The 27,356-nt window shown below is 33.8% G+C and overlaps 1 protein-coding gene across 1 annotated transcript; it reads left to right on the top strand.

Moving 5' to 3' along the window:
- Positions 1-3,253: 3,253 nt before the first annotated feature.
- On the top strand, positions 3,254-26,639 carry LOC137394712 (uncharacterized). Its single transcript, XM_068081479.1, has 9 exons — positions 3,254-3,378; positions 8,199-8,432; positions 9,026-9,181; positions 16,694-16,861; positions 21,033-21,684; positions 23,206-23,247; positions 23,974-24,048; positions 25,126-25,191; positions 26,145-26,639. Exons 2-9 carry the CDS (start codon positions 8,211-8,213, stop codon positions 26,234-26,236), a joined length of 1,473 nt encoding a protein of 490 aa, XP_067937580.1. The 5' UTR covers positions 3,254-3,378; positions 8,199-8,210; the 3' UTR covers positions 26,237-26,639.
- The last annotated feature ends 717 nt before the right edge of the window (positions 26,640-27,356 follow it).

The raw sequence follows: 27,356 nt of genomic DNA, 5'->3' as shown, positions 1-27,356 counted from the left end.
GGGCAACTCTGAACACATTCAAAGCATGGAAACAGTGAATATAAGATCATTTTGTTTCTCGTACACTCATTGCTCATCTACAGGTCTAGAGTTTCTGAGTAATCATGACTTGCAAGAGAAGACTGTGGTAACATCTCTGAATGTCACTGGAATAAAGATTAAACGAGGCAATGTCTACTCAGTGCTGAGAGCTGAAGGAGATCCTCTGCGGGATGCGGTGCAAGTTGTAATAAATGGGACTGCTAGCTGCTTGGACGGTAATTGTTTTAGTTTTGTATAAAAAAAACTATCTGATTGTCCGGCAGTGCATGTGAAATAAAAATATTTTTGCCTAGAAAACTTATGTTGAATTTACATATACAAAATTCTCTATTTCAACTTTTAAATCAAGAATTTTGTTTATTTCTGTGTGTGCTATAAGCTTAATTAAGTTTATGCTATATATACATATATTTATAGCATTTTGAAAAAATCTGGACATGTATTTTTCTTCTAGTAAAACTCTTTTTTTAGTTTGTTCGCTAAACTCTGGTTCCCATATACACCGCAAAGCACCAGCGACAGCACCGCAGGCTATCAGCGGTGAAATGTGAACCTACACGCCGGGTACCGCCGAGTACCACCGGTAGTTGCCGGCAGAGAGCGCAAGAGTTTAGCGCTGTTTATATAGCTGCAGGCAAAACCTTCTCGAAATGCACTGTACATGTGAAAGTCATCCTTATCAAAACGGCATGGCGAGCGAACATTTTTTATGAGGTTATTAGCTATGTAGCTTTATGTGAACGGAAGCCGCCGCGCCTAACGTCGCGAGCATTTTGCTGCGCAAGATTACCGCCGGGGTTTCCCAATCGATATGGGAACCAGGCTTAAGCATGAAGTGTGAATATTTAACCAAGCACCATAAAAGATTGGCAGGTGTAATAAGTATGTGCACAATTATTTCATAGTATGACAAGTACACTGTTTAGCGTAGTGGATAGCTCACCTGTCTGCCAAACCGAGGTTTTCAAGTTTACTTTTAGCGCAAAATGGTTTTTGTTCGTGCTTAAAGCTTAATCGCTATAAATGGAAACAGGAATGAGAGATGACAAACAAACATGGAGATTTATACATTACATACATATGTAGATTAGTGGAAAATCATTGCATTGTTTTAAATATCGTTAATCCGATTTAGTCATTTACAGATGATCCTGTTATGTGCTTGAATCGAACAGCCCTGTTCAATAAAATAAACACTGAGGCTAAGGTGAGGAATGAGCGGGAGAAAGATAAAGAGGTGTACAAAGTTTATAAGCACAATACGGTTGACAATACGATTGACAATATGCAGACCACGGTAATTGTCTCCTCTACTATCACAGCTTAGCAGCTCTGGTGACCTTTACTCTAATTATCACACTTAACCAACAAACACTCTAGTTTAACCCTTACAAACAAAGAAGCAAATACTTTGTACACTGCTAAGAGAGATAAGGCACCCATGCATCGAATTAAAAGTTTGTTCTGTAATAAGTGAGCTATTTCCCTAATACAATTATTGCCCTTTTTGTACTATGATGAGTGCAATTCTAATTAATCATATAGTTGCCATAGTAACCTTCACCTTGTTTCATGTATATTGTGTAAAGGTGTGGTTACACCAGCATAATTTGCTAGAGGTGTATTTCTATGGATAGAGCTCGAGTTGGAATGGCTTTTGTTCTGTTTATGATTTGAAAGGCTTCAACCAAACCAATTCAAACTCCAGCTATGCAACTATACACGATTGGTCACTTTTTAGCCAAAAAACTATTCATTCTATTTGCTTGTATTATCATCATTATTAACAATGCCATATATGATTGGGCATCATTATTAACAATGCCATATATGATTGATTAATTCCATACTATGCTCCATCAATGATAGCCATCACAAATGGACAAACATGGTATGCAGTATTTTAATGATCATGTGTTGGGGACTAGAAAAAATCAACTTTTACAGCTGCCTTTTGTTTTTCACCAAACAGACTTTGATGCCATGGAAGCAACTCCAATAAATCATCTTGGTGTAAACACACTTTTAGTTTCTTATACTTATGTGGTGTTCTAATGGCTTGACCAATATGAATGACTAACCTGCCTATGTGTAATATACATGTCTAACATGCTGGGTTGCTAGTAGGCAGCTACTGTGTGTTTGTGTCTTATTTTTGTGTGATGTCCTAACGGCTAGACCAACATGAATGACTAACATGCCTATGCTTATTTATTTAAATTTCAGTGGCCGTCTGTCCTGTTATAGCAATTAAAATCTTAACCATTGAAAATTGAAAATTCGCTTTGTACAATATTTGATCTTTGTACATCCAGATCTAAAGACTGACTATCTAGACCACTACACCACAATTGTTGTCCTCATCATAGTGATGACTGATTGCGATTACATTACTTACGTAGACTAAAATACTCACACTTGAAGCGTTTGGGGTTATTAACTAGCACAGTTGATCATTAAGCGTAACGTAACCATTATTAAGCTGGCCTTAAATAACGCTATTGTTTAAGTAATGATTTAGACTACTAGCTTACGAGGTGAGTTACTCAAGTTCATTGGATAACTGTTTTATTACAAGTGTAACACCGGGCATTCATCTAGTGTGTAATATAATTGACTAACACGCTGAATTGCTAGTAGATGGCTACTGTGTGTTTGTGTCTTATTTTTGTGTGATGTTCTAACGGCTAGATTAATATGAATGATGTTATAGTCAACATGTATAATATGGTGACTGCAACATTGTGCTGGTTTTAGTCAAACATTGCACTATTAGCTGGTTTACTTGTAGGTGGCAACTATTACCATGAAGAATGGAGTGAATGTAACAGACCAGTTTAAAGTTGAACCTTCTCTATGTCTGGAAGATAATTGCATATCAAAATGTGGGGCTTACAATGATAAGCAGCACTTTTACATACACGGGGAGCGGATAATTCTAGTTGGTATTCGAGTTTTAGGGTAAGTGCTCAGGCTGACATGTATATCTATTTACTGTTTTGAATTTTGCCTGATGTAAAACATTCTTCAGATTATATGTTATACTTCAGGTCCCACCTGACTGATGAAGGACTCTGCCGAGGCTCAACCGAGACTGACTTATTTCGAACTGTAGCAGCAATTGATACATTTGAGTACTTGCGAGACAAAAGGCCCAAAGATCCAAAGACTGGCTTGTTAATAGTCGATGGGTGTGGCGGCCCATCACGAGCTTCAAACTATCTTTACGAGATTCTTACTGGGACAAGGAGAATTTGTAACCCATCAAATGAGTGTCTTGACCCTAAGGCCATTGTGGCATTCATAGGGTTTGACAGAAGTGATGAAACAACGCAAGTATGCAGTTATGATATTCTAAGTACAGTAGCAGGTTAGTTATGAGTTAATAACTAGGATTAATGATGAACTACCATAAATAAGCTAGTAGGTGCAGTGCCCTTAGACATCATTCTTACTTATTAAAAAGAGAAACCTGCTCCAACTTGTCTGCTTCAGTCTGACATCTAGTCCCAGAGTTTATCCAAAAGAGTTTTGAATGATAAATATAACAATTAGTCACGCCTGTAGCAGGCTAACTTTATAATTTTAAAAATAAAGTAGGGGAGAAGTGGGTAATGTGGACAGTTGAGTAATATGGACGGTTAAATTTTTAGCTAAAATTTATAACCAACTCCAATTGTTTCATAATATAAAACCTCTCATTTTCCTGTTTGAAAAAGCCATACGCTCATTTGGAAGTCTCTATCCATCATACATCAAACTGTAAGCATCTAAATATTTATCACTCAATTAGTAATTTTTAATTGAACTTTACTACCTGGGTTACATAGTGTGAATGTTGCTGGAACTTTTGGGGCAATTGTAAACAAACAAAGCATATTGTGTTGTTTATCTCTGTTGATTGTCAGAAGGCAACTCCTGACTATGACTGAAATATATCAAAATTTGTAATAATATGTAAGATGAGGTAATGTGGTCAAGGCACTTTGGGATAAAGTGGACATGTCCACATTACCCTTATGCCATGTCCACATTACCCTGTGCTGCAAAGCATATGATACAAACTGCCTAATTTGCTAGTTTCAATGTTAAGTCCAAATTGTTACTACTACTAGGCCTACTAGTAAATTTACTGACAAATTTAGACAATCCGAGTTATTACCTTGACTTAGTAGAATTATCATCTTATATTGTGAGATTTGAATTATTCCTGTATAGTTTACGTTAAATTACATATAACCACATGCATATATTACTTGTAGTTATTTGAATATCTAAGAATTTTTTACTTTATTGACAAAAAATGACATGTTCACATTACCCACTGCACCTGTCCACATTACCCACCGACGGTGGGTAATGTGAAAAATCTTGTGCTTTGCGATATGGTGCATTCTGGGAAAACTATAGCTTGTATTACAAAACATGCAATTAAGAAAAGAGAGCCAGCAAACTCTGCAAGCTAAAGATATAATTTAGAGTATTCTAAAGTGAATAGAATAGTAGTAACTGTAATAAAAAGAAAAACTGTCTACATTACCCACTACTCCCCTACTTTTGTTTTGCTGAAATCATCGTTCTATCTACAAAATAATGGACAGTATTTGTGTCTGATAGTCAACAGTTTAAAATGTCTTTCTGTATACATAATTGCTTTTGTGAACTCTCTGTCTCAACCCTTCGCTGGCCTGTCAGCAGAAAGTTTGATGCAGTCACCTAGCAGAAAAAAGATAAAAAATCTGCAATTACATAAGGTGTTGAGTACTTTAGTTGATATGACATATATTCGATAAATAGTTATAAAACTGTTTCATCACCCTATCTAATCTGGTAGGTGATGAATAGTGCAACACTAAGTCATACGTTTTCTCTGTGGCCCATATGCTTCAGCAGTTAACACAAGATCTTAACCATTCTTAAAAACACAACCTTTAGTAGTGAATTGATGTTGGTTGTTACCAGTTTGTGCACATGAAATTTGGACTACTTGAAAGTGCTACTGTTGTTTTTATGTATGTAAAATAAATATTATTTTTTCTGAATCTGGTAGATTACCATTTAGGGGCTACATATATGTAACATAAAGACTACCTGAGCTGTTATGGGTTGCAACATGCTCCTAGTGTATTAAACAAGGCAACAAAAGCTGTTATGGTTTGCAACATGCTATTTTTGTATTCACTAAGGAAACACGGTCTATTATGGGTTGCAACATGCTCTTAGCGTATTCACCAAAGAAACATGACCTGTAATGGTTTGCAACATGCTTCAAATATACTTATCAAAAAGACACGAGCTGTTATGGATTGTAACATGCCCCTAATGTCCTCATCAAGGCAACACAAGCTGTTATTGGTTGCAACATGCTACTAGTGTACTCATCAAGGTAACATAAGTTGTTATGGGTTGCAACATGTGACTAGTGTACTCATCAAGGTAATATGAGTTGTTATGGGTTACAACATGCTACTAGTGTATTCATCAAGGTAACATGAACTGTTATGGGCTGTAACATGTTACTAGTGTACTCATCAAGATAATATGAGCTGTTATGGGTTGCAACATGCTACTAGTGTACTCATCAAGGTAACATGAGCTGTTATGGGTTGCAACATGCTACTAGTGTACTCATCAAGGTAATATGAGTTGTTATGGGTTACAACATGCTACTAGTGTACTCATCAAGGTAATATGAGTTGCTATGGGTTGCAACATGTGACTAGTGTACTCATCAAGGTAATATGAGCTGTTATGGGTTGCAACATGTTACTAGTGTACTCATCAAGGTAACATGAGCTGTTATGGGTTGTAACATGTTACTAGTGTACTCATCAAGGTAACATGAGCTGTTATGGGTTGCAACATGTTAATAGTGTACTCATCGAGGTAATATGAGTTGCTATGGGTTGCAACATGTGACTAGTGTACTCATCAAGGTAACATGAGCTGTTATGGGTTGTAACATGTTACTAGTGTACTCATCAAGATAATATGAGCTGTTATGGGTTGCAACATGTTAGTAGTGTACTCATCAAGGTAACATGAGCTGTTATGGGTTGTAACATGTTACTAGTGTACTCATCAAGGTAACATGAGCTGTTATGGGTTGCAACATGTTAATAGTGTACTCATCGAGGTAATATGAGTTGCTATGGGTTGCAACATGTGACTAGTGTACTCATCAAGGTAACATGAGCTGTTATGGGTTGTAACATGTTACTAGTGTACTCATCAAGATAATATGAGCTGTTATGGGTTGCAACATGCTACTAGTGTACTCATCAAGGTAATATGAGTTGCTATGGGTTGCAACATGTGACTAGTGTACTCATCAAGGTAACATGAGCTGTTATGGGTTGCAACATGTTACTAGTGTACTCATCAAGGTAACATGGGCTGTTATGGGTTGCAACATGTTAATAGTGTACTCATCGAGGTAATATGAGTTGCTATGGGTTGCAACATGTGACTAGTTTACTCATCAAGGTAACATGAGCTGTTATGGGTTGTAACATGTTACTAGTGTACTCATCAAGATAATATGAGCTGTTATGGGTTGCAACATGCTACTAGTGTACTCATCAAGGTAATATGAGTTGCTATGGGTTGCAACATGTGACTAGTGTACTCATCAAGGTAACATGAGCTGTTATAGGTTGCAACATGTTACTAGTGTACTCATCAAGGTAACATGGGCTGTTATGGGTTGCAACATGTTAATAGTGTACTCATCAAGGTAATATGAGCTGTTATGGGTTGCAACATGCTACTAGTGTACTCATCAAGGTAATATGAGCTGTTATGGGTTGCAACATGCTACTAGTGTACTCATCAAGGTAATATGAGTTGCTATGGGTTGCAACATGTGACTAGTGTACTCATCAAGGTAACATGAGCTGTTATGGGTTGCAACATGCTACTAGTGTACTCATCAAGGTAACATGAGCTGTTATGGGTTGCAACATGCTACTAGTGTACTCATCAAGGTAATATGAGTTGTTATGGGTTGCAACAAGTGACTAGTGTAGTCATCAAGGTAACATGAACTGTTATGGGCTGTAACATGTTACTAGTGTACTCATCAAGGTAACATGAGCTGTTATGGGTTGTAACATGCTACTAGTGTACTCATCAAGGTAACATGAGCTGTTATGGGTTGCAACATGTTACTAGTGTAGTCATCAAGGCAACATGAGCTGTTATGGGTTGTAACATGTTACTAGTGTACTCATCAAGGTAATATGAGTTGTTATGGGTTACAACATGCTACTAGTGTACTCATCAAGGTAATATGAGTTGCTATGGGTTGCAACATGTGACTAGTGTACTCATCAAGGTAACATGAGCTGTTATGGGTTGCAACATGTTACTAGTGTACTCATCAAGGTAACATGAGCTGTTATGGGTTGTAACATGTTACTAGTGTACTCATCAAGGTAACATGAGCTGTTATGGGTTGCAACATGTTAATAGTGTACTCATCAAGGTAATATGAGCTGTTATGGGTTGCAACATGTGACTAGTGTACTCATCAAGGTAACATGAGCTGTTATGGGTTGCAACATGTTACTAGTGTACTCATCAAGGTAACATGAGCTGTTATGGGTTGCAACATGTTACTAGTGTACTCATCAAGGTAACATGAGCTGTTATGGGTTGTAACATGTGACTAGTGTACTCATCAAGGTAACATGAGCTGTTATGGGTTGCAACATGTTACTAGTGTACTCATCAAGGTAATATGAGCTGTTATGGGTTACAACATGTGACTAGTGTACTCATCAAGGTAACATGAGCTGTTATGGGTTGCAACATGTTACTAGTGTACTCATCAAGGTAATATGAGCTGTTATGGGTTACAACATGTGACTAGTGTACTCATCAAGGTAACATGAGCTGTTATGGGTTGCAACATGTTACTAGTGTACTCATCGAGGTAACATTAGCTATTATGGGTTGCAACATGCTCCTAGTGTATTCAGGCTTTTTGGTAACTAAAAATCATCTAAGTCTTATTCTGAGGTGAAGCATAGTTGTCAAGACAATAGAGAGACTCTTATAGATTTTCGATCAAAGAGAATTCCATATTACCTCTATGCTGTGACAGGCAATTATATACACTTTCAAGGCAGCAGTGATTAACTCCTCTTATGCAGGTTCAAACACTGATGAAGGAAATGAAGATTGTTCACATAGCTTATGGGGCTTCGACTGTTCGACTATCAGATAGAATTGCCTACCCCTACTTCCTTCGCACCAACCCCTCCGATGCACTGCAAGTTCATTTCATGGTCAAGCTACTCCAAGACATAGATGCTGTTGAGGAAAATGAAATCAAAGCTGTCAATATCGTCCACACCAATAGCTTGTATGGCAGAACAGCAGTACAGGTTTTCAATATATACGATCATACTAGGATTAGGCATTAAGCTGTCACCCACTACACTATTGTTAAAAGTTGTCTACAGGCTATCAGTAGATCTTTATTACTGATAATTAAATCCTTGCATAGAATTCTACTGAACTCAGACTGCAAGCCTTGCTTTGAAGCTGTCAGTTGCACGGGCAATCATAGAGTTCTGCTTGACAGTTTGCTTTTCAAGCTATGAAAGTCATAGTTGTGAAAATATTTTGAGTTTTCACTTCACTGAACACATTAATTTACATTTGCTTAAGTTGAATGGTGTGTCTGAACTGTTTGTACCATTTACTTCGCCAAAGAGTGAAATATAACAGATTGCATTAAACACCTTGTATTGTATAAACTTTTGACAATATAAAATTGTTTGTATTAATATTCTCTTAGCTGCAAAATTAACCGACAATTTTGGTTGACGGTTATTGGATATTGAATGTTGAGCAGGAAATACATCTTTCTAGTTAGCTGATTTATTATCTAGGGTAAAACATATTATGTGAAATACTGTATCTATACCACTTGCTATATCTATACTGTTTGCTATATTTATACTGTTTGCTACAGGAACTCAATCAAACACTGGAACATGCTGGGATATGTATCCATACCTGTCAGCTCATTTATGATGCTGATAGCAGGTTGTCTAACAACTATAGCCAAGTTTTGAACAACATCTTGAAAGGGGATGTCAAGATAACCATTTTATATGTGGACGAAGCGGTAAGACTCCATACATAGTGTGTGTTTATATGGTTTATCTTCTCTCAAGCCACGTATGAAGCTAGCAAATCTAACAAAGTCAAGGTTGCCTAAAATCCTTGCGTGCCTTCTTAGAGTTGTTGCTGTTCATATAGTTACTCTTATCAGCGTTTGCTGTTAGCTAAGATGTAATTGTGTTGTTGTTATGACTTAGCAAAACAGCGGTTGTACAGGTGATTCAAAATGATGGATAATGATTTTTACTCTTTTGGCTGATTCATCGACCAGGCCTTTTATATTCTCAAGGAGAAAGAGAAGATGAATCTTATTAGCTTTGTTCATGGTTTCAAGCTAATTTTATAGAATCATCCAGAAGAAAACAATAAGACTTCATTGAACAGAGATAACTGTCTGGTTTTATTCAGAGTCTAAAACAAGGTCAAAGGTCAAAGGCTTAGCAAGAAAGAGTATTCATAGATTAATGTACAGTAGCCTGATATATCGGAGATAATACAAATAGCTCTGTTAAAAAACAAAAATTTTAAAAGGCTTATCTAAAGCATCAAGAAACAGCTGTAAGACTATTATAAATTTTGAGCTTATTTATGTAGTTGAAAGCAAAGCAAAAGTCTGCTATAAATGCGAAAACTCGAGCCTTGATTATAAAGGAAGATTGATTATCTATGCCTACATATAAAATAGCAAAAATAATGGCTTCTTCTTGTGGTAGCCGGAGAACCAGTGATTGTTAAATAAAGTTAGCATCATGCATACCCTCTCAACAATGCTTTTAGTTTGATGCCAACCATGCTTCTAGACTTGATACAATGAAAAAATTGATGGTTATAGTAGCTCATAAAGTAGGTATAAACTTATAGTAGCTCTTAAAGTAGTTATAAACTTATAGTAGCTCATAAAGTAGGTATAAACTTATAGTAGCTCTTAAAGTAGGTATAAACTTATAGTAGCTCTTAAAGTAGGTATAAACTTATAGTAGCTCTTAAAGTAGGTATAAACTTATAGTAGCTCATAAAGTAGGTATAAACTTATAGTAGCTCATAAAGTAGGTATAAACTTATAGTAGCTCATAAAGTAGTTATAAACTTATAGTAGCTCATAAAGTAGGTATAAACTTATAGTAGCTCATAAAGTAGGTATAAACTTATAGTAGCTCTTAAAGTAGTTATAAACTTATAGTAGCTCATAAAGTAGTTATAAACTTATAGTAGCTCATAAAGTAGTTATAAACTTCTAGCAGCTCATAAAGTGGGTATAAACTTATAGCAGCTCATAAAGTAGTTATAAACTTATAGTAGCTCATAAAGTAGGTATAAACTTATAGTAGCTCATAAAGTAGGTATAAACTTATAGTAGCTCATAAAGTAGGTATAAACTTATAGTAGCTCATAAAGTAGGTATAAACTTATAGCAGCTCATAAAGTAGGTATAAACTTATAGTAGCTCATAAAGTAGGTATAAACTTATAGCAGCTCATAAAGTAGGTATAAACTTATAGTAGCTCATAAAGTAGTTATAAACTTATAGTAGCTCATAAAGTAGGTATAAACTTATAGCAGCTCATAAAGTAGGTATAAACTTATAGTAGCTCATAAAGTAGGTATAAACTTATAGTAGCTCATAAAGTAGGTATAAACTTATAGTAGCTCATAAAGTAGGTATAAACTTATAGTAGCTCATAAAGTAGTTATAAACTTATAGTAGCTCATAAAGTAGGTATAAACTTATAGTAGCTCATAAAGTAGGTATAAACTTATAGTAGCTCATAAAGTAGGTATAAACTTATAGTAGCTCATAAAGTAGGTATAAACTTATAGTAGCTCTTAAAGTAGGTATAAACTTATAGTAGCTCATAAAGTAGGTATAAACTTATAGTAGCTCATAAAGTAGGTATAAACTTATAGTAGCTCATAAAGTAGGTATAAACTTATAGTAGCTCATAAAGTAGGTATAAACTTATAGTAGCTCTTAAAGTAGGTATAAACTTATAGTAGCTCATAAAGTAGGTATAAACTTATAGTAGCTCATAAAGTAGGTATAAACTTATAGTAGCTCATAAAGTAGGTATAAACTTATAGTAGCTCATAAAGTAGGTATAAACTTATAGCAGCTCATAAAGTAGTTATAAACTTATAGTAGCTCTTAAAGTAGGTATAAACTTATAGTAGCTCTTAAAGTAGGTATAAACTTATAGTAGCTCTTAAAGTAGGTATAAACTTATAGTAGCTCATAAAGTAGGTATAAACTTATAGTAGCTCATAAAGTAGGTATAAACTTATAGTAGCTCATAAAGTAGTTATAAACTTATAGTAGCTCATAAAGTAGGTATAAACTTATAGTAGCTCATAAAGTAGGTATAAACTTATAGTAGCTCTTAAAGTAGTTATAAACTTATAGTAGCTCATAAAGTAGTTATAAACTTATAGTAGCTCATAAAGTAGTTATAAACTTCTAGCAGCTCATAAAGTGGGTATAAACTTATAGCAGCTCATAAAGTAGTTATAAACTTATAGTAGCTCATAAAGTAGGTATAAACTTATAGTAGCTCATAAAGTAGGTATAAACTTATAGTAGCTCATAAAGTAGGTATAAACTTATAGTAGCTCATAAAGTAGGTATAAACTTATAGCAGCTCATAAAGTAGGTATAAACTTATAGTAGCTCATAAAGTAGGTATAAACTTATAGCAGCTCATAAAGTAGGTATAAACTTATAGTAGCTCATAAAGTAGTTATAAACTTATAGTAGCTCATAAAGTAGGTATAAACTTATAGCAGCTCATAAAGTAGGTATAAACTTATAGTAGCTCATAAAGTAGGTATAAACTTATAGTAGCTCATAAAGTAGGTATAAACTTATAGCAGCTCATAAAGTAGGTATAAACTTATAGTAGCTCATAAAGTAGTTATAAACTTATAGTAGCTCATAAAGTAGGTATAAACTTATAGTAGCTCTTAAAGTAGGTATAAACTTATAGTAGCTCATAAAGTAGGTATAAACTTATAGTAGCTCATAAAGTAGGTATAAACTTATAGTAGCTCATAAAGTAGGTATAAACTTATAGTAGCTCATAAAGTAGGTATAAACTTATAGTAGCTCATAAAGTAGGTATAAACTTATAGTAGCTCATAAAGTAGGTATAAACTTATAGTAGCTCATAAAGTAGGTATAAACTTATAGTAGCTCTTAAAGTAGGTATAAACTTATAGTAGCTCATAAAGTAGGTATAAACTTATAGTAGCTCATAAAGTAGGTATAAACTTATAGTAGCTCATAAAGTAGGTATAAACTTATAGTAGCTCATAAAGTAGGTATAAACTTATAGCAGCTCATAAAGTAGTTATAAACTTATAGTAGCTCATAAAGTAGGTATAAACTTATAGTAGCTCATAAAGTAGGTATAAACTTATAGTAGCTCATAAAGTAGGTATAAACTTATAGTAGCTCATAAAGTAGGTATAAACTTATAGTAGCTCATAAAGTAGGTATAAACTTATAGTAGCTCATAAAGTAGGTATAAACTTATAGTAGCTCATAAAGTAGTTATAAACTTATAGTAGCTCATAAAGTAGTTATAAACTTATAGTAGCTCATAAAGTAGGTATAAACTTATAGTAGCTCATAAAGTAGGTATAAACTTATAGTAGCTCATAAAGTAGTTATAAACTTATAGTAGCTCATAAAGTAGGTATAAACTTATAGTAGCTCATAAAGTAGGTATAAACTTATAGTAGCTCATAAAGTAGGTATAAACTTATAGTAGCTCATAAAGTAGGTATAAACTTATAGTAGCTTATAAAGTAGGTATAAACTTATAGTAGCTCATAAAGTAGGTATAAACTTATAGTAGCTCATAAAGTAGGTATAAACTTATAGTAGCTCATAAAGTAGGTATAAACTTATAGTAGCTCATAAAGTAGGTATAAACTTATAGTAGCTCATAAAGTAGGTATAAACTTATAGTAGCTCATAAAGTGGGTATAAACTTATAGTAGCTCATAAAGTAGGTATAAACTTATAGTAGCTCATAAAGTAGGTATAAACTTATAGTAGCTCATAAAGTAGTTATAAACTTATAGTAGCTCATAAAGTAGGTATAAACTTATAGTAGCTCATAAAGTAGGTATAAACTTATAGTAGCTCATAAAGTGGGTATAAACTTATAGTAGCTCATAAAGTAGGTATAAACTTATAGTAGCTCATAAAGTAGGTATAAACTTATAGTAGCTCTTAAAGTAGGTATAAACTTATAGTAGCTCATAAAGTAGGTATAAACTTATAGTAGCTCATAAAGTAGGTATAAACTTATAGTAGCTCATAAAGTAGGTATAAACTTATAGTAGCTCATAAAGTAGGTATAAACTTATAGTAGCTCATAAAGTAGGTATAAACTTATAGTAGCTCATAAAGTAGGTATAAACTTATAGTAGCTCATAAAGTAAGGTATAAACTTATAGTAGCTCATAAAGTAGTTATAAACTTATAGTAGCTCATAAAGTAGGTATAAACTTATAGTAGCTTAAAGTAGGTATAAACTTATAGTAGCTCATAAAGTAGGTATAAACTTATAGTAGCTCATAAAGTAGGTATAAACTTTATAGTAGCTCATAAAGTAGGTATAAACTTATAGTAGCTCATAAAGTAGGTATAAACTTATAGTAGCTCATAAAGTAGGTATAAACTTATAGTAGCTCATAAAGTAGGTATAAACTTATAGTAGCTCATAAAGTAGGTATAAACTTATAGTAGCTCATAAAGTAGGTATAAACTTATAGTAGCTCATAAAGTAGGTATAAACTTATAGTAGCTCATAAAGTAGGTATAAACTTATAGTAGCTCATAAAGTAGGTATAAACTTATAGTAGCTCATAAAGTAGGTATAAACTTATAGTAGCTCATAAAGTAGGTATAAACTTATAGTAGCTCATAAAGTAGGTATAAACTTATAGTAGCTCATAAAGTAGGTATAAACTTATAGTAGCTCATAAAGTAGGTATAAACTTATAGTAGCTCATAAAGTAGGTATAAACTTATAGTAGCTCATAAAGTAGGTATAAACTTATAGTAGCTCATAAAGTAGGTATAAACTTATAGTAGCTCATAAAGTAGGTATAAACTTATAGTAGCTCATAAAGTAGGTATAAACTTATAGTAGCTCATAAAGTAGGTATAAACTTATAGTAGCTCATAAAGTAGGTATAAACTTATAGTAGCTCATAAAGTAGGTATAAACTTATAGTAGCTCATAAAGTAGGTATAAACTTATAGTAGCTCATAAAGTAGGTATAAACTTATAGTAGCTCATAAAGTAGGTATAAACTTATAGTAGCTCATAAAGTAGTTATAAACTTATAGTAGCTCATAAAGTAGTTATAAACTTATAGTAGCTCATAAAGTAGGTATAAACTTATAGTAGCTCATAAAGTAGGTATAAACTTATAGTAGCTCATAAAGTAGGTATAAACTTAAAGTAGCTCATAAAGTAGGTATAAACTTATAGTAGCTCATAAAGTAGGTATAAACTTATAGTAGCTCATAAAGTAGGTATAAACTTATAGTAGCTCATAAAGTAGGTATAAACTTATAGTAGCTCATAAAGTAGGTATAAACTTATAGTAGCTCTTAAAGTAGGTATAAACTTATAGTAGCTCATAAAGTAGGTATAAACTTATAGTAGCTCATAAAGTAGGTATAAACTTATAGTAGCTCTTAAAGTAGGTATAAACTTATAGTAGCTCATAAAGTAGGTATAAACTTATAGTAGCTCATAAAGTAGGTATAAACTTATAGTAGCTCTTAAAGTAGGTATAAACTTATAGTAGCTCATAAAGTAGGTATAAACTTATAGTAGCTCATAAAGTAGGTATAAACTTATAGTAGCTCATAAAGTAGGTATAAACTTATAGTAGCTCTTAAAGTAGGTATAAACTTATAGTAGCTCATAAAGTAGGTATAAACTTATAGTAGCTCTTAAAGTAGGTATAAACTTATAGTAGCTCATAAAGTAGGTATAAACTTATAGCAGCTGATAAAGTGGTTATAAACTTATAGTAGCTTATAAAGTAGGTATAAACTTATAGTAGCTCATAAAGTAGGTATAAACTTATAGTAGCTCATAAAGTAGGTATAAACTTATAGTAGCTCATAAAGTAGGTATAAACTTATAGTAGCTCTTAAAGTAGTTATAAACTTATAGTAGCTCTTAAAGTAGGTATAAACTTATAGTAGCTCATAAAGTAGGTATAAACTTATAGTAGCTCATAAAGTAGGTATAAACTTATAGTAGCTCTTAAAGTAGGTATAAACTTATAGTAGCTCATAAAGTAGGTATAAACTTATAGTAGCTCATAAAGTAGGTATAAACTTATAGTAGCTCATAAAGTAGTTATAAACTTATAGCAGCTCATAAAGTAGTTATAAACTTATAGTAGCTTATAAAGTAGGTATAAACTTATAGTAGCTCATAAAGTAGGTATAAACTTATAGTAGCTCATAAAGTAGGTATAAACTTATAGCAGCTCATAAAGTAGTTATAAACTTATAGTAGCTCATAAAGTAGGTATAAACTTATAGTAGCTCATAAAGTAGGTATAAACTTATAGTAGCTCATAAAGTAGGTATAAACTTATAGTAGCTCATAAAGTAGGTATAAACTTATAGTAGCTCTTAAAGTAGGTATAAACTTATAGTAGCTCATAAAGTAGGTATAAACTTATAGTAGCTCATAAAGTAGGTATAAACTTATAGTAGCTCATAAAGTAGGTATAAACTTATAGTAGCTCATAAAGTAGGTATAAACTTATAGTAGCTCATAAAGTAGGTATAAACTTATAGTAGCTCATAAAGTAGGTATAAACTTATAGTAGCTCATAAAGTAGGTATAAACTTATAGTAGCTCATAAAGTAGGTATAGACTTATAGTAGCTCATAAAGTAGGTATAAACTTATAGCAGCTCATAAAGTAGTTATAAACTTATAGTAGCTCATAAAGTAGGTATAAACTTATAGCAGCTCATAAAGTAGGTATAAAAAAATGGTAAAAGGGCTGCAACGCTAATTTCAGCAGAAAAGAATGTTTTAAAGTGGACCATGCATAGGCAGTTTTTGTAATACATATGTGAAGAATTGCTTATGTACAAAATAACTTATTTATACAAGTACATTTAAGTTCAAGCTGATACCGATTTTATGAAACTTTCAACAAAAACTAAATCGGTTTCAGTTGTTTCTGGGAAACATTGACCACAAAAAAGTGTTAATTGCTGCAACAAACAGATGTGCTAGGAATTGATCATGAAATGATTTGGAGTAGAACTAGCTAAGTTAGAGCTACTGTACTATGCGCTAGATGCGTTTTAATAGTCTATTTAATAATAATATAGCGTGTGTTCGTTGGGTGTCAGATTCTTGAAAAAAACTTTTTTTAAAGTGGACTTAAGCACCCAACAGACAGCTTGGTAGATTGCCGCTTTTTTACCAGCACCGTCTCATCACCCTGTAAATATATGATTTCAGTCACACATTGAATTGTTGGAAGCAGTGAAACAGGTAAAAGACCGTTGGCTACTCAAGGGGTCCATATTCATCTTCAGTGATACTGGGAACTTGAGGAGATTACAAGACAAAGGATACAACAGTTTTCTGCTTGGAAGTTTCTTTTTCAAGTTCAATTCTAATTTCAAGGTAATGCCTTTCAAATGGTAACCGACAATGCATGCATTTAGGAGTGCGTCAGCAGTGTCATAAGAAACACTGGGTTTTTAACTATTTTTCCGAGTTTACCAGCCTGAGCCATGAAACTCAGAAATAGTCAGATAATTTAAATATAGTACCAGATGCAATAAAGAGAACAAAAAAAATTATTTAATTTTTTTAAAGCTGTGGCAGCAGCAGATTCGATGCATTTAGCAAAAATGGCAACCAGACAGACAACTTAGTTTTACAGTAATCAAGAGTAAGTTCTTCCTGGAATGATTTATGATCATTCAACACATTTGTGCATAAGCTCTAGTGTAAGTCAGTTACAATAGTGAATTGCTGTCATATCTATTGAACTGCTTGTCTTTAAGTTTAGGCTAACATATTACCACCCCCATTTTCTATTATCCGAAGCATTTATAGAAACTTGTAGAAAAGTTTCAATCTATATAATTTTGAGTTTAATGTTGTTTTTTAAAGACACATCGCTAAGAATTTCAACTTTATTAAGTACTATTGTCTATTATTATGCAAAAAATTACATCACTACTGATATCATATTTATTTTAATACTAGAAATTCCCCTGTCATACAGCCCACGACCTGATAATGGAAAAGAAATGGCAGTGCTGGTTGTTGAAAATGTAGTTGTCAGCAGGAATTGGCAGAGTATAGTGTAAATGAAAGTTGTCCGAGATGACATAAAATAAATTTGAGGGAGCACGACTTCAAAAAGGTGCAAATAACAATTTCAACAAATATAGAAAAGTTAGATAAGTTCAGCAATGAGCAATGAGTAGCTGTTCTGTAAGTGTAAGAGAAGATAAAAATTCAACAGATGGACCTGGGTCCATATTGTTAGCTGCACTGAATTTATTAACAGTGTCAAGTCTAACTTGTTGGCATGTATGACATAGTTGTATTTGAGTATTGTATGTAATGAAATGTTTCTCATTACATCCAGTACATGTGAGCTGTGATATGTTGTTGTCAAGTCTGCCTAGAAAGTTGTTAGCAGTTCTTGAAAATCAGGACAATGTAAAGATTGAAAATGAGGAATGTGATGGAGTGGGGCAGCATTGGGAGGAGCAATATTGTTTTGTGCAATATTTTCATGGTCAATGATGTCCATAAAATCATGATCACCATCTAGAAACAAAGGGGCTGCCAAGGCCATGTCATTTACATCGCCTACAACATCTACTAAAGCATTCTCTGAATCAGATGAGTTGTTGTTATTAATTTGAGTAGCGTGTTGTTGAACATTAGCATTTGATGTTGATGGTTGCTGTGAGGACCTATTTATCCTCCTATTTATCCTATTTATCCTCCTATTGTGCTGTAATAATTGAGAGACAAGTGGACGGCCATTGCGTCAGCCGCAAATTGGTGTTCTGAGAAGTTGTATGTCCATGGTAGTTGTCAAGTTGTTTTGAAATCAAATTCAGAAAGTCAATTATGCAAAACAAAAGGTTGTAAAAAAATTATACCTAATCTACTACTGTCTCAAAACTGTGTTTTACAACAATATATCACACCTGATCACACAAAAAATCACACCTAATCTACTACTATCTCAAACCTATGCTTTACAACAATAAAATAAATATTAATTAAAGCTGTAAGCCTAACCTACTGTAATGTATGTAATTTAACAACAACAATAAGGAAATGTGTTTATTATAACTCTGAAATGCAAAATTAGAAGTAAAATGGCAAGCTACTGTGTACTATACACAGTTTGAAAGTTGGTTGTGTTGAATTTAGAATGGTTTTGACAGCGAACTTTAACAGAAAGCAAGTATGAGCGTTCACGCATCTGGAAGTTTTCTGCAAACTGCAGCAAAATGAAAAAATGTTCTCGTCATAAAGGGGCATTGTAGTTCGGCCCTAGCTTGTACATAAGTTGTAAAGAATTTTGGCTAATGTTTTAAATAATTTAATGAAACCTTCGGTGATTGGACAAAAAAACATAGGCTGATAAACTGTGTACCACAATTTCGTACCTGTAAATCGGTCTACGCCTCAAACGGTCTACGTTTATTACAGAAACCTTTGGATAAATTCGATTACAAGTAAACAATGCCGTAGACTGGTGAAATGAGCACGGTTTTCTCGTGAAATGCGCACTGCTAAATAGTTCTACTATCTGTCGCATGGCTTTATTGGCGTATCGTAGACCGGTCTTAACTTTTATTAATCCAATTTTTTCGAGCGTTTTGTGGCGATTTTCAGCCAAATTAGTCTGTCTATTTGTGTACAATCCGATCAGATGGGTAAGTTTTAAGATACTGTCGACAATTTACAGACTTGGTAACATATTTAAATAGACTTATATGTGTTTTGTATCGTTATTATACTTTAACGACTCTACAAAACAATGATTAAATTTGTTGATGAAATTTTGAAACGAGGGTTTTTAGCTATTCTTTCCTAGTTTACCAGCTAATAAAGTTCAGAGTTAGTCAGATAATTTAAATATAGTAGGCACTACTCAATGCAATAAAAAAAATTATATAATTTTTTAAAGCTGTGGCAGCATCAAAGTCAATGCATTTAGGAAGAATGGCAACCAGACAGACAACTTAGTTTTACAGAAATCAAGAGTAAGTTCTTCCTGGAATGATTTATGATCATTCAACACATTTGTGCATAAGCTTTAGTGTAAGTCAGTTACAATAGTGAATCGCTGTCATATCTATTGAACTGCTTGTCTTTAAGCTGAGGCTAACATATTACCACCCCATTTTCTATTATCCGAAGCATTTATAGAAACTTGTAGAAAAGTTTAAGTCCATATAATTTTGAGTTTAATGTTGTTTTTTAAGGACACATCGCTAAGAAGTTCAACTTTATTAAGTACTATTGTCTATTCTGACGCAAAAAATTACATCACTAGTGATATGATATTTATTTGAATAAAATTTTACAATATTACGCCAAATCTCTCATCTTTAGCTACACTAAGCAATATGACTATCCATCTAATCGACATTTCACTAGAACATTTATCTATCTTAAAGCTCTGATTTTGTAATCTTGAAATCAAAAGTTGTAAACTGAGAATTTGCAAACATAACGGAGCATTGTTCTTATGATGATAAGACTAATGCATGAGTAATATAATTAGAGCGATGTTCCGTGATGTTAACAGATTCTTGTGTGAAAGAAGAGATATGAGATCAGACCCACTGCAGCTTACCAAGCAGCGCTGTCAGGCTCAATAGCAAATTCAGAACTTGTTTTTTGTACAAATGTACCACGGTCTATCTGATTGAAAACTCAAGAATCCGTCTTTGCAATGCATTCTGGGCAATTGTCATCAGTGAACGCGTTCATGCATTGTTGTCATGAAACAATTTGCATTAAAATTGTAAATCACGAACATTGCCGAGCTTAATGCTACATAGTAATATGCATAGATATAATAAACCTATTATATCTTATTATTATTTATTTATACAGTATTACGGTAATTATCATATATGGGTTTATTATATCTATGGTAATATGTTTATATATGGAGTTAGAGCAACAGTGATTGTCAGCAGCATCTGAACCTCCCGATGACCAAAGGGCATCCAGAGGGGGACAACTCTGTATGCGTTTTTCATATTTCGGAGCATGAAAATATTGCCGCTCCACCCTATTAAAGACAGAATTACAGCAAACCCTTCACCTTTTTAGTTCATTTATTTGATGGCTTTATTTGTTTCTGCTATAAAAAGTGTAGAGTGTTATAAATAATTAGTGTGCTGGAATAGGTTAATGTACTTATCTTTTTTTGGCTTCATGTTCTTTTCTGGAGTCGCTACAGTTCTGTTTCATGCTTCTGTATGTATATGTAGATTATTGCATAATTTTTGTGTTCTTTCTTAATAACTCCATTTGTCAAACAGTTTGAGTTTGAAATAACTTTATACTATATAATAATAATTCAGTTTTCATCATAAATTTTATTGTCTCATTGATACATTTCAAAATGTATTCATTGACCATTAACTAGCTTTTCATGACTAAACAGGCAGCTGCAGTTATCAAGTAATTCTAGAGCGCAAATGAAATTGTATATCATCCTTGAATTTAGTCAATGTCTCTTCATTGTGTTTCAGCCATTATAATGTTGGCAGTACATAGCAGGCGCTTTCTTTTGCAGAGCAATGAAATGCGGAACAGATTGACAGGCATGAATTACACAGCAGAAGTTTTGCGAAATCCATGGTTGAACATGCTCAAAGGAAGGCTTGGGAAATGCAAAGAAAGAGGAGATTTTTACTCAGACAGCAAGTCTCGCTGTCTGAATCATGGCATCAACTTTGATGACTCGGATTTAGCTGAGCCATTCACACTTCATCTAATGAAAGCGATCACAGCAGCGTTCTATGGAATTCAGTTAGCATATCCCGGAGAGGCCGAGTGGAATAGCCAGTCTGTTGACAATCTCTATTACTGGATGCTTAACACCAAAATTCCAGAGACGTTGGAGCTAGAAGAGCCATTCCATCGTCCATTCTCCGCATCCCCCAAAGGAGATGGCAACGCTGGCTTTACCATAACTCAGCTTCAAGTGAACCATGTCGAGCTCGAGCAACTGACAGGAACGAGTACATCTGATGGTCTACCAGGATTTAATACCAAAATGGAATTTTATGTTGATAATAAATTTTCTGAAAGGTTTACCAGCTACTGCATACGACCAACTGTTCCACAAGAGACCCAGCCCATGCTTCAGCGGATTGTTATCAGTTTAGCCACCATCTGCTTTGTCATCATTATGGCCTTCTCTTTGCTGATCTGCTGGATACAAAGTAATATACTAATAATATTGCTCCAGCGATATGCTGCTACATACCATCAAACATCTACATACGATCGTTTCAACATACAAATTTTCCAACATACGATATAAAATTTGAGTAATTCGTTGACTTTTTAGTCTATGACACTCAAAGTTTTTAAAGTATCATTTCGATCATTTTAACAGTATTATTTCGACAAGTGAAAATGGAGAGGCTGATGAAAACTAAAATTAAATCATATAAAGAATAAAAATAATAAAAATATTTAAGCTAACTTAATATTAATTTTATCTAGTCTATGTTAGAGTAAGCTAACTTAATATTAAGTTTACCCAATATATATTAGAGTAAGCTAACTTAATATTAAGTTTACCCAGTCTATATTAGAGTAAGCTAACTTAATATTAAGTTTACCCAGTCTATGTTAGAATAAGCTAACTTAATATTAAGTTTACCCAGTCTATGTTAGAGTAAGCTAACTTAATATTAAGTTTACCCAGTCTATGTTAAAGTAAGCTAACTTAATATTAAGTTTACCCAGTCTATGTTAAAATAAGCTAACTTAATATTAAGTTTACCCAGTCTATGTTAAAGTAAGCTAACATAATATTAAATTTATCTAGTCTATGTTAGAGTAAGCTAACTTAATATTAAGTTTACCCAGTCTATGTTAAAGTAAGCTAATTTAATATTAAGTTTGTCCAGTCTATGTTAGAGTAAGCTAACTTAATATTAAGTTTACCCAACCTATGTTAGAGTAAGTTATGCTTCACAAATCCTCCCTTAGTCCTACATCCCTACATACACTTACATTTACCTTTCCCTAAATTGCATTACAAATATGAATCACTTTGTGTTCAGTTATCACTTGAATAATTTGATTTTTATGTATAAATCAGGTGTTTACATTTATTTTATTTCATTTGGTATATATCATTTGGTACATAGCATTTGGTATATAGCATTTGGTATACATCATTTGGTATACATCATTTGGTATATAGCATTTGGTATATAGCATTTGGTATATAGCATTTGGTATACATCATTTGGTATATAGCATTTGGTATATAGCATTTGGTATATAGCATTTGGTGTATAGCATTTGGTATATAGCATTTGGTATATAGCACTTGTTTAATGCTAATCTAAATATTAAAGGATTATCATGAGTTCTTGCGCTCTGACATTTGCCGTAAATGATTTGCAGTCTACTTTATTGGGATCATCATCCAACATCTGACAGTTTTAACATTGAAGCAAATTAACTTCCTATGTACAGGTTTGACTCTATATTGTTTTTGAAACTTTCTGTCTGCTCCATCCACACTCCCATGTAATAGCCAGTTCATTGTAGGCATCTAGATATCTCTCTGATCTTGTATGTATTCTAGCCAAGTTTCAGTCCAATACAATGGGTCAGAGGAGCCGCTTTTTCAACATGTAGCGTGTGTTTATGAAACGTTGATAAGCAGCGTAGAAGATTATTGGGCAAGCTGCAAGTACATGTATCTCGCTTTCTTTTTGTAGAAAGAAAGAAGGCTAACATAGAAAGTCAAGCTGCAGAAACTGGTTAGTGAAATGTTGTTACGACTTTTAGGCAGTCAGTAGGTTTGGTGAAATTACATAGCAAGGTAGGATTAGTGTTGGTAAATAGCAAGGTAGGTTTAGTAAAGGAACATAGCAAGGTAACTTTTGTGAAGTTATATAGCGAGGTAGCTTAGGTTGCAGGTAGCCAATCATTTAAGCATCACTCAGTTGTGCGTGAATTAGAGGAAGGTTAGTTTAATCATGCAAAATGCTATTTTTACCTACGTAGTTGCCAACAGGGTAACTCATCAATGATTGGCGAGTCAGCCACATGCAGGGTGACTCATCAATGATTGGTGAGCCAGTCACAGGCAGGGTGACCCATCCATGATTGGTGAGCCAGTCACAGACGGGGTGACTCATCAATGGTTGGTTGACCAGTCACAGACAAGACGACTCATCAATGTTTAGTGAGCCAGTCACAGGCGAGGTTTGTGATTCAATGGTTCGGTGAGTAGCAATGGTTTGGTGAGTCAGTCATCATTTAAATCTATAATTGTTCTGCTTTTATGTTACACTCTTCTGTTATAATTACAACTAGTCTCATTCTCTACTTGTTTGCTGTCAGAGTACTGATAAAACTAACAACTGTCAGTAGGAAGTTTATAAATCAATCCTACTACTCCTATAACCTGGAAGGCAGTTCACTCTTGGTATCCCGCCTATACAGAGTCAACATTGCTTCTTCAGTTGACTGATGTTTTGTAGAGGTTATGAACTATGAATCCCTTGCTAGCCCTTCCGCTGTAGCATTTATCAAGAAGTTTATTTGGCCAAGTTCAGGTTAGTGCAGGGAGTACTTGCGCACCAGTCAATTTAATACCGTATATTACAGTAATGGCGTCAGTAATATAACAACTATCTAATCATGCATGTCATCTTCTGCTCAAGTTGGTTAAGGCAATGCACATCAATATCTCATTTTTACAGATTTTTCACGATTAGAAAGCTATTGCAGCCAGAAAGCTTGTTTTACTAACATGCATATTTATAAATATATACTAGTAAATATATACTACCAGTAAACCTCGTCTTGCTCGAGACTTCTTTCATGTTCAAGACAAATTGAATCCATGAATGCATTCATTGAATACAGTTGTCCCTAATGCATGCAAAGATGCATTTTTGAGTTGCTAATCAGAAAGATACTGCCAAATTTTTATGGAAAACCAAATATCTAAAATTGCAAATTGAACCCAGCATTACGCCAAGTTGACCTGCTTTTTCAAATTAAATCAGTTGACAACGAATGGAACTTTAGCAGTCTGCTCTTATAACTCTTCCCTCATGCAAGGATCTTTTAATGTCACGGAACACCGATCTCATTATAGTAAAAACAATTCACCAAGTTGGAGGTGTTGAATTAGTGCAGTTGGCAGGATGTCAGTATCACCTATTAATACACATTTCATGGATCATTAGGTATAGAAGTATCACTCTATGTATCATTAGGTATAGAAGTATCACTCTATGTACGTATCATTAGGTATAGAAGTATCACTCAATGTCAAGAGTAGAAGTAAGGTACACTATGTAATAATGTGTGTTTTACCGAGCACTCTGATTACTGCATATATTATTTTTTCAGCGTGGCGGTTTCAAGCATGAAAGCAAGACAATCAGAGTGTTATAATCATATAGATACATTTGTAACGTAGTTGCAGTAGTGACCATAGTAGCAACAGCTTCAACAGTTGTGTGCTTTACCTACTGTAAATTGTAGCTCAATCTATTTCAGGAAACTTCTCTATATTTATAGTTTGTGCTTTCTCCAAGTTGTATCAATGTGGAAGCCAGGCTAATAGGAATATAGGAAAATCAATATAGGAAGCCAGGCTGATCTTACATTGTTGTGTTAAGGTTCCACTGTGACAGAAGATACAGCTTCTATGCACGCCACAACGAGCCATGAGTCTTTACAGCCCGGTAAGAATACAGTAGATTTAAAATTTCCATAGTATTATTGCTTTGTAGCATGTTGGAGTTGCTATATCCTTTAAAATGCAAACACTCTGTGTATTTTGTTATCTTCATAAAGGCATCCTGTTTCATAGGTAGAGCTACACGTACAATATGTCATAATCTCTCTCAACAACCACCTCACATATGAATTCGCTCTGTTTTAAATGATGTTTGTGAAATAATCTATCGCACGTTTATTTTCTTCTGGTTGTATACTGTTTTTTGTGATTTCTGTAGCACCTAGCCATTAGCAACTACCAATTAGCAACTAGCAATTAGCAACTAGCAATTAGCAACTAGCCATTACCAACTACCAATTAGCAACTAGCTATTAGCAACTACATGTAGCTATTAGCAACTAGCTATTAGCAACTACCAATTAGCAACTAGCAATTAGCAACTAGCAATTAGCAGCTAGCTATTAGCAACTAGCAAGTAGCAACTACCAATTAGCAACTACCAATTAGCAACTAGCCATTAGAAACTACCAATTAGCAACTAGCAATTAGCAACTAGCTATTAGCAACTAGCTATTAGCAAATAGAAATTAGCAACTACCAATTAGCAACTAGCAATTAGCAACTAGCCATTAGCAACTAGCAACTACCAATTAGCAACTAGCCATTAGCAACTAGCCAATGTACTCTTACTGGAGATTATTTCGCCTACTAGTCAACCACTAATACCTAGATTTGCAAAATTATGCATGTGAGAAATTTAAAGTCCTGCAGAAAATGTGCTAAGGTTTCCTACAATGTATAGTTGCAGGACAGAAAACAGCGGCGTCTAAAAACATAAAATGCCATCCAAAGAGTTCACATAATGGTTTTAGCTGAAAAGGTCACTTAGTAAGAACAGATAACTCCAAAATTACATTTGCTTCTAGTTTGGTCTATTGTTTTTTATGGTTCTCATAGGTCAAATTGGTGCTCCTACCGCAGGAAGTGGGTATTATGATAACGAAGGACAATGTTCAAGCCTATCAGATGGTAATGAGATGATAGTCTGAGGTGAAGACATCACCGCCAGAGATGTACTGTACATAAAATATGGCTAGTGACCTACTTTTGCTTACATTGTTTATATTACAGTATTCGACTCTAAGAATATTTTGGTGAAAGATGCTAGTTACATCATTAATTCTTTTTTATTTTTCTAATATTTGATCAGTGTATAAGTTTTGCAATTACCATTATATTATATCAGTTGAAAGCACCTTTTTATGCTTATGTGGAGTGTGTGGGATTATATGAAATTGTGGATTCACATTGTGGATTTGTGTATGAGAAGACATCATTGAGTTTTTCGTGTTCATTTGTAGACAACACAAATTACTCAGACACTCTTAAGAAAAATTACTGAGTTTATGTCGAGTATTTTTTTCAGGAAACAATACTAGGATTTAAATAATAATTATGGTGGCAATCTGAAGAAGTTTTATTTTGTTTCCTTCTAAAACTGTCTGATTTGCTACAAAAGTGGCGACTCAATTGCATAAACTTTTAGCTTTCACTCATTGGCCATTTATTTTTTCAGCTAATAAATTTATTTAATAGCCAATCAAAGTATATATATTGTAGATATAAATTACAGCAGAGCAGCGATTAAAACCACAAGTGTGTAAAAAGTAAAATTTCCAGTTTGTCATTTTAGAGATGGGGAGAAATTAAATTTTTTGTTGAAGCTTTGCTCACATTTGATCTGTTTAGGCAGTTACCAATACCATACGAGATGTCCTTTGGCAGATGTTATTAACTGTTCCTTGATAATTTGGTTAGTCAGCCACATGTGGATGGCTATTGGACTTGAACTAACTGCATCATAATTTTTTTGTTTATATGCATATGCAGTAGGAAGTGCCTGTATTACTTGTCACTTATTGCTTATTAGGCATAATAAGAGATCAGTTGCTTGAACATTACTGTTACGGTATGTTATGATAAGAAACATAGGTTGTCAAAGAGCTGTCGCTTTCAAGTCACTTTTTTAAGCCCGTACAAACTATGACCTATGTCAACTTGTATTTTCACCCTGAAAAATATTTGGCCCCATAAAAATACCGCAAGGCCGTACTGCAGGCACTTGCTGCCTGTACTGAACTGAACTGTCTTGTGGTGTGCTAAGAGCAA

This window comes from Watersipora subatra, chromosome 4 (assembly GCF_963576615.1).
Source record: "Watersipora subatra chromosome 4, tzWatSuba1.1, whole genome shotgun sequence".
Classification (NCBI taxonomy): domain Eukaryota; kingdom Metazoa; phylum Bryozoa; class Gymnolaemata; order Cheilostomatida; family Watersiporidae; genus Watersipora; species Watersipora subatra.
The sequence above is the reverse complement of the archived record's forward strand: the minus strand, read 5'-3'. Positions and strand labels throughout refer to the sequence as shown.

Bases quoted from the DNA above. Each gene is read 5' to 3' on its own strand.
- LOC137394712 (XM_068081479.1), top strand. From the start codon at position 8,211: ATGAAGGAAATGAAGATTGTTCACATAGCTTATGGGGCTTCGACTGTT. The intron at 8,433-9,025 runs GTTTTCAATATA...TGTTTGCTACAG, and splicing joins ATGGCAGAACAGCAGTACAG to GAACTCAATCAAACACTGGA. The intron at 16,862-21,032 runs GTAATGCCTTTC...TTTCTTTTGCAG, and splicing joins AGTTCAATTCTAATTTCAAG to AGCAATGAAATGCGGAACAG.